The sequence below is a fragment of the Panthera tigris genome, chromosome A1 (assembly GCF_018350195.1).
Source record: "Panthera tigris isolate Pti1 chromosome A1, P.tigris_Pti1_mat1.1, whole genome shotgun sequence".
In the NCBI taxonomy this organism is placed as follows: domain Eukaryota; kingdom Metazoa; phylum Chordata; class Mammalia; order Carnivora; family Felidae; genus Panthera; species Panthera tigris.
The window spans coordinates 163293801-163310914 of record NC_056660.1 but is presented as its reverse complement, the minus strand read 5'-3'; the positions used below and the strand labels follow the sequence as shown (position 1 = coordinate 163310914).

Here is a 17114-nt window from a genome sequence, read left to right as displayed (position 1 = left end):
CCCTCCAATATGCCAGGTTTATTCAACGCGCAAGTCGACTTTGAACACGCCACTGCATTGAAGCATACAGGAGAGGTTAGGTGACTGGTGTGAAATACTGACAAACTTAAAACCTTTTCCACACGCCTACGGTTTTCCATCGTCCGCACCACACTTAACATGTCTCGGTATGACGGAAAAGGAAAACCAGCCCCTGACTCACCACCAAGAAGCTGGACCTTAACAGCAGTGACCTCCCCGCCCAGGCTCCCGAACGCGTTCACCCCCAAGCCCCTCCCCTTCACGGATCACGCACAACTTGTGATCCTCAAACTACATTTCCCATAAAACCTTGCGAGGACAGCGACCCTCCGCCGGAAGTCAGGAAGGCTCTTTCTGACGCCGGGAAGAGTGAGCGTGGGGTTTTCCCGGTCTTGCGGCAGTATCCTGCTTTCCTCTATTCTGGTTACCTTTGGTTAGTAACAGCAACGGCAAGTTAGTCGTCCCCGGTGCCCGCTCTGGGTTGGGTGGCCAGTTCTCAGTGCTTTTTGATCTCAGCGCTGTCGGCCTGGCCATGCTGGGTGGTTTGGCGCAGTTTCGGGGTGCGGTGCGGGTGCAGGCGCGGGAGCTTCCCGATGGGGGCCGGGGGCGCAGCCTCTCGGCTGCTGCTGGCTTTCCAGTCCAGTCCTTGAGGTGGGGAAAACAAAATGCTGCTTCAACTGTAGATTCACGTTAAAAGAAGGAATCTCACAGTAATAACAAGAAAAGAAACTATCTCAAGGCATTTAAGCGTTTGGAGAGAGATTGCGTACGTGTTGCTTGACTGGTTAAATGGCCACCTCGAATGCCCAAGGACGTGGAAATCGTTAAATAATGGGCAGTGACTTCACTGACAGAGCCGTATTTGAACTCTGCCCTGTTTCTTGAACCATGTGACATTGAGCGAGGCATGGGACTCGTGTACACATCGGTAAAAATGGATGTGGTTTCGTTAAAATCTAAGGCCCTTTTAACCTTCGTTAAACGACCTCTCAGAATGGTCTGTTCTTTTTGGAAAGCAAGGGCGGCATTTAGCTAAATCACCTTATCCTACCTTCAAATCCTTACCTTGTGGAAAACCCGTCAATGAGAAACGAAAAAATAAATCCAGCAGCCGAGCTGGATTTCAGATTTTGTGTAATTTTCTGGAATGAGAAACGGTTCTGTTTCTAGATGGCTTTTCTGCCAAAAAAAAGCTTCCTTTCTCCTGAGAATATTGAATCCTTAAGAACTGTACTGGGGATAGTGAATAGTACTATATTTTTGGAGGGCAGTTTTGCACTCTGTCCTGTGGAGTGGCCTCTTGGGAAGGTGAAGAAATGAATGACCTCAGAACGTAAGACAGTAAAATATTGCTTAAAGAAAACCTAACTGAAGAACCTGTGTGATATTTTGTGGAAAATCAATTTACGGGAAAGGCAACTTGGAAGGGAGACCATACATGAGTCAGTATACAGCAATAATTCAAAATAAAGTCCTGGAAAGTTGTAGTTTTTCTTATTGATAATATCCGTAAAGCATTTAGAAATCTCAATATGAAGAGAACAGTGAGATAAATTCTATGGTAAATCAAAAGAAATAAAAAGTTGTTTTCTAATATAGAAATCGCTCCTTCTAATTTAAGTTGTAAACATATTTTCACCGTTCCTGTGAGTAGTTTTTTCTTAAGCTTTTTGTTTTAATTCCAGTATAGTTAACATACAGTGTTATGTTAGTTTCAAACGTACAATATTGTGATTCAGCAATTCTGTACACTATTAAGTGTTCGTCATAAGAGTGCTCTTTAATCCCCATCACCTGTTTACACACACACACACACACACACACACCCCTCCCCTTTTGTGAGTAGTCAGATTTGACCTTTTTTATAAGTAGCAGAAAAATACAAACAGGAAAGGTGAACAGTTAATCTTTTTGGCCCATGTTTCCCCTAAATTTTGTTCATACTCCTATAAAATTGATCAGCCAAATTGCATTGTGAGAACACTAGACACAAAAGAAGTCAAAATGTATGGATTATAACCTTTCCTTTTTAGGCTAAATATCTTCTTGCTTAAAATGATAGAAGTGTAGTCAGAATCACAAATCAATTCTTAGTAGCATTTCACTAAACGAAAATTCATACCTTAAAAAGTACTTTGTTCTCAGAACATAACTCCTAGAGAATTTAAGCATGAACTGTTTCCACAAAGAATTCCTCAGTCTGTGCCCTACCACATTCAATCCACAATAAGACAATTTTTATAAAGAGGTAGGAAACATTTTCTATATATTTTGTTCTTACTGAAAAAATGGAGTAACAAAGCAGACAAAGTTAATGGTTTAAATAGTTTCTGTCATTCAAGTTTTGACAAAGTGACCACCAGCACAGTGTTCAATGAGAGATCCAAAATACATGGTCATTTGATTTATGACAAGGATGACGACTGCAGCACAATGGGACAAAGATGGTAATTTCAAGAATGGTGCCAAGTCAAATGGACTATCCATTGGATAAAAATGAATCTTGCTGCTACTTTACACCATGAACAAAAATAGTCCCCAAAAAAAATATAATAGGATTATAGAATTAATTGTACAAGGGAATGCAAAAAAGTATTTTCAAGTGAAACGTAACACAGGTTTCGAATAATTAGCTGTAGGATCATAATTTTCCTAAAGGCAGGCACCTATTTCTGACAACATTGCCTCTAAGAGAATACTAGTTATCATCTGCTAAAAACCCTCTGACTTGACTTCTGTCTGCTTTAACCCCTCTCATTCCCTTGATCTATATTGAAATCTCTCTGATCTGCCTCAGGTACCTTGACACCCCCTCTCAAGGATATGCCCCCCCCCCATTCTCTTTTATTGCCAAAGATCTTTATACGTTGTGTTATACACCCCCCATGGTGAATTATATTTAAAATTCTCAACTGATAACAATTTTGAAATGTATACTATGATGACAGTTGGCTATAAATGACCTCTTGAGTATATAGCTTTACAAACCATGCCTATTCTAATTATATCAGCATTCACATAATATTCTAGCATTGAACAAAAAGCAAATGAAAATGAAAGGTTTTTTTCTATTTTCCTTTTTTTTAAGGAAGAAATGTCTTCTATAAAAAGAAGCCCAAAGCAAGAAATAATTTCCCAGTTTCACTATTCAGCTGCAGAAGGAGATATTGCCAGGTTAACCGTAATCCTCAGTCATTCTCCATCTCTTCTCAACGAAACTTCTGAAAATGGCTGGACTGCTTTAATGTATGCCGCAAGGAATGGACACCCAGATGTTGTCCAATTTCTACTTGACAAAGGGTAAACATTTTAGGCACTACTACTTGAAGGGCTCTGTGGTTTCATTTCTGGGTTACATATTTCCTTTTAAATTTTTCATGTAGCCATATTTATACCAATAGACTTCTAAATAACTTGTTGACCAGTTTTATTATATAAAAACATAGAAAAATACCTAACTAAAAACTTTTCTTCTATTGAGAGAGGAACCCTTCATACTTAATAACAAAGCAAATTTATGAGTTAGTCTAATCTTTTTCTCCCAGGTAGAAAATGTAGATCTACCCACTATGGCTATCAAGAACCCCTTGTAAAATTGTAATTTCTTCCTATAGCACATAAAACTTACTGTTTTTTATTTTACAGTTCTCCAAAAATTTTAAATATCTTGCTATCTCTAACTTTGCATCATCTAGGATTATGTCTTTTAACCTTCCCATTAGTACATCATGTACAAAAAAAAAAAAAAAACTTACGTAATAATGATTAGAGGGCTATTATGTGCATCTGGAAATATTTTACTTTAATAAATATTAAAGAAAATTTTTATTTCCTATTTTATTTTTCTTTCCATTTGTAGGTGTGACAGATCCATTGTCAATAAATCAAGGCAGACTGCACTGGACATTGCTAAATTTTGGGGTTATAAGCATGTAGCTAACTTACTAGCTAATGCTAAAGGTGGGATGAAGCCTTGGTTCCTAACTAAGGAAGTGGAAGAATGTGAAAATTATTTTAGCAGAACACTATTAGACCGAAAAAGTGAAAAAAGAAATAATTCTGACTGGCTAGTAGCTAAAGAAAGCCATCCAGCCACAGTTTATATCCTTTTCTCAGATTTAAATCCCTTGGTTACTCTAGGTGGCAATAAAGAAAGTTTCCAACAGCCGGAAGTCAGGCTTTGTCAGCTGAGCTACACAGATATAAAAGATTATTTGGCTCAGCCTGAAAAGATCACCTTGATTTTCCTTGGAGTAGAACTTGAAGTGAAGAAAGAGTCATTTAATTATGCTGGAGAAGTCCCAAGAGAAGAAGATGGGTTGGTTGCCTGGTTTGCTCTAGGTATAGATCCTGTTGCTGCTGAAGAATTTAAGCAAAGGCATGAAAATTGTTATTTTCTTCATCCTCCAATGCCAGCTCTTCTGCAGTTGAAAGAAAAAGAAGCTGGTAAGAAGTGAATACGGTTTACTTGTATTGGTAATAATCTGGTTTTGGGAACTGGGTTGGAATTATATGTATCTGCATTTTCTAGGAGGCACACTTTTTTCATCAAGCCATGAAGTTAGGCTATCTTCATTAGAAATTTCCTGAAGTTCTCACTCTAGGGGACTACTCTCCTGAGCAGTTACAGCAGTTCTAATCAGCCAAGATTAGTTTCCCTAGAATTAATCCTACTGCATGCTGGTTTTATTTGATTCTTCACTGAATAATATTAAGCACCTGCTATACACTGAGCCTGATGGCAAAGACCTTGACTATTTTGTTTGCTGTTGCTGGGTATGCTAGTTCAGGTGGGATCTTATATGCCATGGTAAGAAATTAGGAGTTTTATTCTAAAGTTCATTTAAATGTTGTAATCTGACCTATGTTTTAAAAAGAAACAAAAAACAAAACCCCTCACTCTGCCTGCTTTGTAGATCATGAATTGTAGGTCATGAATTGTGAAGTCAGAAGTCTTATTAGAGGGGATTGAAGGTTACAGTAGCCTAGCTAAGAGATTACAGTGCATTGGGTTGATGGAGAGAAAGGGAGAGTTTAAGATGTTCTGGAGGTAAAATTGATAGGGCTTAATCAGTAGGTTGAGACTACTGAGAGAGAGGATAGTAACCTGGACTACAGCCTGAATGAAGGTGACAGAGATGGAGAAAAGGGGGCATGTTCAAGATATATTTTAGAGAGAAAATCTTCAGCACTTGTTGATGGATTGGGTTTGGGATATATAACGATGAAGAAAAAAGATCATGAATAATTGCTAGGTTTGAGACTTTAGTAATTTGGTAGATAGTGATATTTCTTGATAAAATAGCATAGGGTGACAAGTTGAGCAAAGGAAGCAAGACAGACTTGAAAGAAATAAGATTTTAGTTTTGGGCATATTTAGATTTAGAGAAGGATATTAGAATTTGGAACACAGAGGAGAGGTCTAAACTAGAAATACCCATATGGGAGTCATCAACATGAAGGTGATATTTAAATCTCAGGGAACTACTGAGATTACTTAGAGAATTGAAAGCAAGCAAGAAAAAGCCTTAGAATCACATGTAAATCCCCCTAAATTTTGAAGTCAGGTAGAAACAGAGGAGCCACCTAAGGTATTGTTGACAGTGTGGCTATAACCTAAGAGGAAAACAGGAGAATGCTCATGGAAACCAAGATGGCAGAGTATTTCAAGGGAGTGGTCAAATATACCGAATGCTGTTGAGAATTTGAATAAGATAGAAAAAGATTTTTTTAAAGGATCTTTGGTTTTAGAATATGAAGCTATTGATGAATTTAACAAGTGGAATATCAGTGGAGTGGAAGGAATATAAGCTAAATTGTGGTTGATTGAAAAGTTAATGGGAGGTAACGAAGAGGTCACTCTCAATGTCCACCTTTCCTTAGATGTGTGGTAGGCCCTTCCAGAGGCTGCTTAGATGCCTCCTCCCAATGTCTGAATTGATATGTTTTATTCTTCACATCTGTGGAGAACACGTAATTTTTTATAATAGCACATGCGCACACTCAGGGGAAGCAGAGTAGGAGGGAGAATCTTAAACAGGCTCCAAGCCCAGCATGAAGAGCAATGCAGGGCTTGATCTCACAACCGTGAGATCATGACCTGATCTGAAATCAAGAGTTGGACACTTAACCGACTGAGTCAACCAGGCGCCCCAAAGTTGCACTTTTTTTTAAGTTTATTTATTTGGGGGGGCGGGGGATGGGCAGAGAGACGGGGAGAGAGAGAGAATCCCCAGCTGTGCTCTGTCCTGTAAACACAGAACCCAATGCAGGGCTTGAACTCACCATGAGATATGACCTGAGCTGAAACCAAGAGGCAGACACCTAACCAACTGACCTACCCAACCCTGCACTTTTTAAAGAAAATTTCTTTGTAGCAATATAAGTTTAATATCAAAACAATCTCTCTCTCTCTTTTTTTAATAGTTAGGAAACTGAGGACCTTTCATTCATTTAGTGTGTAAACTTACATAGTTAATGTAACCTCTTCATGCTTCATTTTCCTCCTTCAGGAAAAGATAATAATAGTACCTATATCATTGCTCTAACCATTAAATAAGATGATGTAACCCATTGAGCTGCTTTTTATTTCACATAAAATATATTTGTATTATTTGTCATTCATACTATCCATCCATACCACACTATCCTCTGTTTCAGGTAGTCCAATAAAAATATACCTGTTTTCTTCATTCATTCATTCATAAATACATACATACATACATACATACATAAAATCATGTATACAAACATCTTTGCATGATGTTGGCATATAGCATGTACTCAATAAATATTAGCTTGTCTTATTGAAACAATATTGAAATAATGTAGATATTTAGCATAAATTACATACTACAAGGTAATGTAGTAGACAAATATTTAATGTTGCCTGTGGTTCATTGAATTTCAGTATTACATTTGTTTTTACGTATGGTTTATTAGTTTTTGTTTCCCAGTTTAAAATATTGTTATTTATGGTTATTTTGCTTATTTCAAAAATCCTTAGACCAAATAATGTATTTTAGGGAGAGCAAGTTTGTCAGGCAAATGCAAATGTAGCATTTCCAGTTTTATTGCTTCAGTTGTAATATTTCTGGTCGGGCCATATTCTTTTTTGAAATATCAGGGTATCTAGCCAAAGTATATATATACTAAGATTTTTTTCTTGTAGGCATTTTTTTTTCATGAACAAAGTTAACCATGAATGTTATAAATACAGTATTTTTTTAACATTCCATTAAGTTTCCAGTTCTAAACAGGATATGTTTCACAGTGACAAGGAACAGTAGTTTAATCACCCAGGAAAAGAGAAGTTCCTACAGTTTCCTACTAATATTTTTTTTTTATATAGTCCAAGTCTAAATTAGGAACTGGCTTTGTAATGTATTTTTGTAAAAGTCTCTATTATAAAGTCAATTTTTATAAAATCACTATCCACTAGAATCTTGTATATCCAAAATTTAAAAATCATCTATAGTAAAAGCCTGAGGTAATATAGTATATAAGATAGATGTTAGTACATCTGTGTTATATGAGAATTGTATTTATTAGTTCATATTAAAGTTAAATCTAATTTTCATATGTCATCTGTTGGATTAAATCTTTTACTTTAAAAGAAATATACACATCATAAAAATAGGAATACTAACATCCTTGATCACAGAGCTACTCAGAAAATATAGAGTATGCCTTTACTGACTTAACATTTTACTTGATATTAATTTGTTTACAGTCTATCACAGAATTAAAACTTTTTATGCTTCTCTTAAAGGGGTTGTAGCTCAAGCAAGATCTGTTCTTGCCTGGCACAGTCGATATAAGTTCTGCCCAACGTGTGGAAGTACAACTAAAATCGAAGAAGGTGGCTACAAAAGAGTATGCTTAAAAGAAGGCTGTCCTAGCCTCCATGGTGTTCACAATACATCGTATCCAAGAGTTGGTAAGCCTTTTCATCTACAGTGAAATCTCAGCCATCTGGAATCTTAGGGAATAAGACATTCTCTGAAGACAAGATTTTGAGTTGTTCAGGGGTTTACCTTTTTATTAAAAGTATGTTTAACTCTTAAGACTACAAGTATGTATACTTTCATGACTTTTAAGTAAGGGACATTGTATATAATTAACTCATAGTTTAGAAATGGCTAATCAATATGAATTTGATGTATTAAAATAGGTGGTTTCAAAAGTCCACCAATCTGGATCCATGTAGTGCAGAAACAAACAAACAAAAAAAGCCCCAACATTTCAGTGCCTGTTTGAGGCATCACCAAAGCAGTAAAACTAGCTTTTCATCACTGCTGGTGTCTGCCTCCTGCTCTCTTCCTTCTAATTGCTGCTTTGGAGTCTCCTGTAGGTTTGGAAATCTGAGAACCTAGTCCTTTAAAACTTGTGAAAAAAAAAATAGATAGTCTGAGCAATATCTGAGCAGGTGTCCTGGTAGTAAAGTGCATGACTTGGTGAACCCTGTTTTCACTGCTCAGGAGCATTTTACATTTGATTCCTGTTCTCAGTCATGACCTAGTGGATTAGTGACTTCTGGGAAATAAACTGTTACTTAATTTAAATTTTATTTTTTTAATGGCTTAAAATTTAATCATAGAGCCACATTAGCTTTTAAAAACATTTTGTTCAGGATTAGGATGGAAGGGAGAGGGAAATTCACATTTACATAGTAAAATTTGTATTTTCTTTATGCCATGTAATATCTTCTGTAACTTTTTTATAATTGAAAAATAACAATATGCCTAGCATACCATAAGTATATAATAATTGTTGCTATTTAGAAGACAGAAATGGTCTTCCTTTAGTTTATAATATTCTGTGCAATTTCCCTGAAATACTTTGTCATCAGGCAAAAAGAAACCATCACATAACTAGACAAGAGTCTTGTTCTAGGAGATACAACTTATTATAGTACTCGACAGTGATTTTACACAATGAGTCTAAATTATTTTTTTCTATCATTCATTCATCTTATTTTTAAAAAACAGATCCCGTGGTAATCATGCAAGTTATTCATCCAGATGGGACCAAATGCCTTTTAGGCAGGCAGAAAAGATTTCCCCCAGGCATGTTTACTTGCCTTGCTGGATTTATTGAACCTGGTAAGCCTTTTTCTTCATAACTTTAATTTTCCTTTAACTTATAATTCACAAATAAAAATTCTAGATAGCATTTGACAAATTCTCATGCTATGAAATTGGGATCTTTTTAAATTATTTTTCTGTGTATTTTAAGTGGTATAATTTTGTTTTTACTAGAATAATTTGGTTTTGATAATTCAACATTTCTTCTTTAATATATTGCTATTACACAAGGTATCTGTATCACTTACACCTCACTGGACTCAACTGTGTCACCTTTTCAAAGAGGCCTTCTCAGGTAGCCCCAAATACATTAGTTAGCCTCGTACCCTACACTCACAATTCTGTCATCCTGCCTGACTTTTCCCTACAGCACTCATCACCACCTGACATGGTATGTATGTATGTATTATCTTATGTATGTTTGTATCTGTTTATCTATCTACTTATTTATTATCTACTGACACCAGAAAGTAAGTTCCATAAGGGCTAGGACCTTACTTCATTCATAGTTGTAGCCCAAACCCTTAGAACAGTGCCTTATATACAGTAAGAGTTCAATAAATAATTTGTGGAGTAAATGATAATTAATATACATGTTTAATCTTAACTTCCAGTATTAATCTGCACTAGTAATAATAGTAAACATACATTTTGCCACTCTGTTTCGAAGGCTTTCCATATATTGAATCATATGATCCTCATACAGCTTTATAAAATAGGTACTATTACAGCAGTTTTGTAGATGGGGCACTAAGGTACAGGAGCTGGATAACTTGCCCAAGATCAAATAGCTAGTGAGTGGGTAGGGCAGAGATACAAACCTGGACATTTTGGCTGAGTCCATGCTGTTAACCACTCTGCTGTCTCTAATAACTCTAGACTATATTTTTAACTGCTGTGTACCATTTTATTTATAAATATTATTCAACTTACCCATTCTGCTCTTGGATGTTTAATTTATATCAGAGTTTCTGCTATTGTAAACACCCCCAAGAATATTCTTATGTTACTAGTGCACATTTGCAAGAGTCATGAAGGGTTTATACTTGAGAATAGAATTGCTAACTCATAGTATATGAGAATCCTAACCTTTTGTAGATGTTGCCAAGTTGTTTTATGAAGTATCCCTACCAATTTACACTCTTTCTAACAGCATATGAAATGTTCTGTTATTCCACATCTTCACTAAGTTAGGATTTTCATACTTTATAATTTGCCATTCTGATGGGTATGAAATAATGTCACTGTAGTTTTCATTACTGTGCTGATGGAGCATCTTTTTCAAATGTGTTTTAGCCATCCAATTTTCATTTTCTCTGAATTTTGCATGTTTATATTCTTTGTCTAATTTTGTTTTGGTTGTTTACCTTTTTTTTCTATTTTACGAGTTTTACAGTATGCTAATCTATAGCTATGGTCTTGCAAATATCTTAATGCTAGTCTATGACTTACCTTTCCACTATATTTTTTGGTGAACATAAGTTGTTAATTTTAATATAGGAAATATATATTCGTCTATTTCAATTTTTTTAATGTTTTTTATTTTTATTTTTGAGAGACAGAGTGAGACAGAGCACACGCAGGGCAGGGGCAGAGAGACAGGGAGACACAGAATCTCAGGCAGGCTCCAGGCTCTGAGCTGTCAGCACAGAGCCCAATGTGGGGCTCCAGCACACAAACCATGAGAACATGGCCTGAGCCAAAGTCTGACACTTAACCAACTGCACCACCCAGATGCCCTTATATAAATCTATTTCAAATAAAAAGCTACATTTAAATAGCAAAATATTATTAAGCTTTCAGATAAACTTAGAAACCTTTATTCTACTTCTCAATTCCAACAAATCAGAAATATAAACTATATTTATAGGCATTATTTATCATAGCTGAGTCAACAGTCCTCTAGAAGAACAAAAACATTTAGAAAGAAAAAATACTTTCATTTTCTGTGGTTTTTAGAATTGTAGTTTTATGTGGTCTTCAGCTCTTTTGAGAAAAGTTATCTGCAATGATTTTTTGACAACATAAGAAAAAAAATTTCTTACATAAGAAATTTTAGCCTTTTATAAAAATCTTGTAATAATAATTTGTAACTATTTAGTGATAATAAATAAATGAGATAATATATAAAATGCTTGCATAATGTTTAGCCAGTATCAGCGCTGGATAATTGTAGATGTTACAATTGTTACAATGTAACTAAAAATTTGGACCCTTTAGAAAAGTATTATGGAATCTTGATTATTCATGTGGTCATATACTAAAAGAAATCATGTTTTCTTGAATTCCAGTCTAGTTTTAGGCTCTGCATTCTGATTCTTTGAATTGGGTTTCTGTCCAAAGTGATTTCCAAATGTTTGAACTATTCAGAGCACAAAATGTCTAGGAGATGTTCATCAGCTACTTGTTCTTTTGCCCTATTTGATTAGGGGAGACAATAGAAGATGCTGTTCGGAGAGAAGTAGAAGAGGAAAGTGGAGTCAAAGTTGGCCATGTTCAGTATGTCTCTTGTCAGCCATGGCCAATGCCCTCCTCCTTAATGATTGGTTGCTTAGCTGTGGCAGTGTCTACAGAAATTAAAGTTGACAAGAATGAAATAGAGGATGCCCGCTGGTTCACTAGAGAACAGGTAAAGTTCAATTTAATTTCCTTCTTCTATTGATTGTTCTCTGACTGTATCAGTTTGGGCATACAGCAAGGATATATGTTTTCAACAAGTTGAATGAATGGCTATGGCCCATTCATCATGCATGGATTACAATGTAATTGATGTGTCCTATGTTAACTCATTCTGTGGGAGTCTTCTAGTTGATGATTCTGTGCCTTTTTCTAATTTCAAATGCCAATCCTTCAGATTAATGATACCTTTCAATGGATTTAAAATAGGTAAACATTATTTCAAAGATGAAAAATAGGAATATTATTCTTAACCTTTTTATATTTTAGTTTACAGCATTAAAACAAGTAGCTCTCAAAAAATATCAATACAAATGCTTAAAATTGTTGAAAAGTTCTTGTTCATTTTAAAATATGCTTAAGGACAAGAATAAAAAAACTATATAACAAAGATACACTCACAAGAACTTTTTAAAACATTATCCTCCAGTACTAGAAGGCAAGATAAACTACTTATCTGTGTTTTGCATGACCTAAAGTATTTGTGTAGAAAAAAAATGGATACACTATTAGTAGTGAAGACCTGAAATCTTTTCTGATTTTGCCTAAACAAAATTAATTTTATTTTATGCTCAACCTCAAAAAGTAGAAATCAGATTTTTTTTTTCAAAATTTTATAAAAGGGAACCCATTCCAAAAGTTTACTTCACTTTGAAAATAAATGTGGAGCATATACTTTTCTTTTTTGTGACCTTACTTTCATAAGAGAATATGTCTTTCTGGAATATTTTGTTAAATAAATTGTCAAATTTCATTGAATCTACTGAAATTACTGTACTAAATTTTGCATGTTGAACTTGGGTGTTGTCACTTTCTCCTGTTGTTATTCACTGTAAAAATCATCATGTTTAATTGGATTGTATAAGCATAAGAATAGTATTTAAGTGTGACAGTGTTGAAATCCTAATACATTTTATTATGGTATATTTTAGGTTGTGGATGTTCTGACCAAAGGGAAGCAGCAGGCATTCTTTGTGCCACCAAGCCGAGCTATTGCACATCAATTAATCAAACACTGGATTGGAATGAACCCCAATCTCTAAATCAAATAACTAGACTTTGAATATTAATTGACTTCTAATACCACTTATTCCTCAAGTGAGAATAGAAATACCTGGTGCTTTTTAGAATGTCACAACACAAAATACCATACTAGGATTCAGAAATATTTCCAACATGTACTTTCCATCTTAACCATAGAATTTGTATTTTTATAAAATACAACACTGCCTCAGATTTTTTTAAATCTGAGTTTGCCTTCTCCAAACATTTTTTTTTTGATTGTGCTTCACAGTTCTGTCTCACTAAACCATATTTCTAATAAAAAAAAAAATCATGTCGTAAAGATGTATGTTCTAAAAATGTAAACAAACCTGAATTCCAGTGCCTCTTTTAAGCATTAGACCAATCACTATATTTCTGTTTTTGAGAAATGAGACAAAATAATTTTAATGAATTTTAAGCTTCATTTTCAGTCTTTTCATTACTACAAAGATTCTTTCAGTTGTCAGTAGCTGATTTTTGCTCACTTCCCATTGTATTCCATTTTTTGTTCTGGCTCCTTTGTTCTAACAGTGGTGCTATTATAGTGTTGCCACTAGTCTGCTTTGATCAGTGTTAAGAATTTTCTACGTTAACAACTGCAGTGATCAGAATATTGTGCCTTCATGGAAGGAGACCTTAAGTGAGAGCGTACCACTGTGTATGCGACTTCCCCCTGAAACCTAAAATCAATTAATCTGTTATACTCAAAGTTGTTCTTAAGACAAATCAGAATTCTCTGCTTTTTCACTGAAATTAAATGTATTTGAAAGGAATTCACCTCAAAAATCAGATGCTAAATATTTCCCAGATAGATTTACGTATTCAATAAAAACACTGGCTTTATGTCATTTTGTGATAAGGGATATATCTGCATTAGCAAAAAATTATGTAATCATTACTAATATTAAACTCAAATGCAACATTTTGATTTTAGCCCTCTTTCAGCGTATTCTAAGAAGACTTTATAAAATAAGTGTATTTTAGAACTGAATCAGAGGAAAATAGTAATTCACAATTTTGTAACATAGAACTGTCATATTTTAAGGCTGTTTTGAAATTAAGTCTATAAATGTATAAACTTATATAATTTGTTTATTATGTTAGAACTGGAAGAGATCTTAAGAATGATATATGTAGTTCAGTGACATTCTTTTATAGATAAGGAAAAAGAAATCCTGAAAGATGAATTTAACTAATTTAATCAATTAACGGTGAATCAACTAATTAATCAATGAAAGTTACACAATTACAACTTACTATTGTTAATACAATTAATTGTAATTACAGTTAAATAACTTAATTTTAACGGTCTGTACTGGATAGCCCACTGCAAGACTCTCCCTCTAATAGGAAGTAGAAACTACTACTAAAAATATAGGTAGAATAAATTAAATAAGGGATGATAAGAACAAATTTAATTTACCAAATATTGTTAATTACAATTTTAGATACTAAAATCATTTAACTTAAATGTGATTATTTTCTTAGATAAAACTTTCCTGATGAACAATGATTTTCTTAGTAATTGAAGAAAGCTGACTGGTATCAGGACTGTAGACAAAATTGACTTACATTAGACATTTAGATACATAATAAAATTTAAACTTCATAAGTAAGTAGAAAATTATGTGCCTTGATTATTATTAAGTATGATGACTTGGGGTTCAGGTTTACTCCAAATGTACTTAGAGAATCTAAGATTACATCGCAGAGTTCTAGGTTTCCATGTTCATATAGTAAAATAAAATACAAAATATCAACAAAATGTAGTTATGAATTTAGTTTCAGATAATCCTATACCCAGGGAAAATCATTAAGTATAAATTATTATTAGTAATCATTCTTAACATTGCTTACCTCTAAGAGGTGAATAGTTATATGTAAATAAAAGGAATAGCAAAGAAATGGTAAAGGTTCAAGTACCATGAATGTATTCTAATGGAAATGAAGGTAACAATACATTAAAATATTTATTTTCTGTTTTGTGTTACGTATTTTTTAATGTTTGGATAAATGTCTTCTGAAAACTGAAAAAAGCCCAATTTCAGTCATCCTCTCTTGTTTAATGATGTGTAAACAACAAGTATAAAAGCCCTTTTAAAAGTAGCCATATTTGGCAGTGCCTGGTGGCTCAGTTAAGCATCCAGCTTTGGTCAGGTCACGATGTCATAGTCTGTGGTTCGGATCCGTGAGTTCGAGCCCCGTGTCAGGCTCTATGCTAACAGCTCAGAGCCTGAAGCCTGCTTCAGATTCGGTGTCCCCCTCTCTCTGCCCCTCCCCCACTCATGCACATGCACGTGCTCTCTCTCTCTCTCAATAAATAAACATTAAAAAAATGTTTTTAAGTAGCCGTATTTGGAAGACAGTTTTTATTTTAGGTCATATGTATATGTATATACACATACATATATATAGTCAATTTTTTATCTTCAGATATGAAGTTATTGGTCTAGTCTAATATCTATTATTACTCGTCTCATATTACTAGTCTTTGCATTTTGTATTTTTCACTGTTTACTGTTCTTGGAAGGGCTAGAAGAATTAGAAGCCTACATGTTTCATTTAGTTGGAAAAATGATTTAAGTAACTCTTTCAAAGAACAAGTTGGAGATTTGAATGAAGACAGAAAAGAATGGAACAACAGAGGGTAAGACCACAAGGTGTTTGTTGTTGGTTCTAGAACTGTGTTGCTAATCCGTATACTGCAAAATAGCAGGTGAAAATGTTCTATAAAACAAATCCATCAATTATTTAGAATAAAATCTCCCCAATGCAAATTTTATTAGGGATGAGAACCAACTATTAGATTCTGAATATGAATATATATATATGAACATACATATATGTACATATATATAAATATATATGTATTCATGTTCACATATTGCTGAATAGGTAGGAGTGATAGAAGTTGCACTTTAAAGGCCTATTTCTCTCTAGTAGAAAAATATCTAGGACAAAGTATTCCAAAGTGCAAAATTAGGTTTATCTGTCTACAAATGTAAAAGAGGTAGGTCTTGAGGCAAACCAGAAGTACTTGCAAATGGGTGGAAAAAGAGGGTGAGAGAATTTGACTTCAGTGCCGGTAGAGGCTGCTCCATAAGGGGTTCAAATGCTTGGGAGCTTTGACACCACAGGGGTGGATGAGAGACAGAGAGGGTGTATTTCCAGGAGACAGGGATAACGTCGCCTAAAGCCTACATCTTCAAAAAGTCTCACCAGTCAAGAGAGAAATGAAAAGGAGTTCTTTTTGTGAAAATACACTCAATGCAGAAAAAAATTTTTTTTTTTCCCTACACCACACCTTGTCCTTTTTCTTCCAGGACACTCAGGTAGAATTCAAAACAGTTTCTGTAAAAGCAAGTGCAGTTTGTTATCATCTACAATGGATTTTCAGATGATTCATTTTATTTGCCCAAAGTAGAATGGTCAAAAGGAAAGTTATTCAGGTAATAAAGATGGCATAGGAAAATGGGTAATCAGGAATATGAATTCTTTTATTGTTTGGAAAAATATTTTCTCAACTGTAAAATAAACATTTGAACATGTTAACTGGGCTAGCAGGCAAATTCCTCATTCTATTTTCACTTAAGGGTATCTACATATAATTGTACTCCTTGGTAGAAGTAGCACTTTTAACTTTATTCCTTCAAGAATACTATGTTTCCCTTTTCTGGCTAAGCATACAAGCCATAAATGGACATTTCTCCCTTCACAATTCCCATTATAATGATGTTGTACAGAATAGCGGGGGCAGGTGTGGAATTTTAAAACATTTTAAGTTAAAAAAGCAGACTTTCTGCTAATGGAGACTTGTTTTCATTCTAACTAGTCTGAGAAGAGACAGACAAAATCTAGCATGAGGAACAAAAAAAAGTTCTGGCTTTCCAATCCTTGGCTCGTGGAAACTATACCAGACCAACTCCCTGTCTCACCTCTGATGGATTAAGAACATTCTAAACACTTAACTTGTGAGGTGGTTTCATTTTTACTAAGGTAAATGTTCCACCCAGAAGTAGAAATTGAAAATAGTACTCATATCTATTTTAGAACAGCGTAAGTGGATAAATGATGTAGTCTGGTTTATTTTTTCCATTTTTTTTTTTAATTTTTTATCCTGTCCACTTTACTCCAGTCTGGAATTGTAGTCTATTGGAGCAGTGTGATGTTTTGAACACCTCAGTAGAGTACTTTATAAATATTTATACAGCTTTCAGATGGCAGTGAGCTGAAGTCCTCTCTATCCGTGGAGCTAAAAACAATTTAAAATGCCATTTATCCAACGGC

General features: G+C 34.5%; 1 protein-coding gene across 2 annotated transcripts; it reads left to right on the top strand.

Moving 5' to 3' along the window:
* Window positions 1-348: 348 nt before the first annotated feature.
* On the top strand, window positions 349-14834 carry NUDT12 (nudix hydrolase 12). Of its 2 annotated transcripts, none has more exons than XM_007074948.3 (7): window positions 349-454; window positions 3114-3321; window positions 3881-4467; window positions 7793-7960; window positions 9012-9125; window positions 11537-11736; window positions 12716-14834. In XM_007074948.3, the coding sequence occupies exons 2-7, from the start codon at window positions 3116-3118 to the stop codon at window positions 12824-12826; spliced, it is 1386 nt and encodes a 461-aa protein (XP_007075010.1). In that variant the 5' UTR covers window positions 349-454; window positions 3114-3115; the 3' UTR covers window positions 12827-14834. The 2 variants fall into 2 exon arrangements, with proteins under 2 accessions (XP_007075010.1, XP_007075009.1); XM_007074947.3 differs by having other exon boundaries at window positions 350-454; window positions 3110-3321.
* The last annotated feature ends 2280 nt before the right edge of the window (window positions 14835-17114 follow it).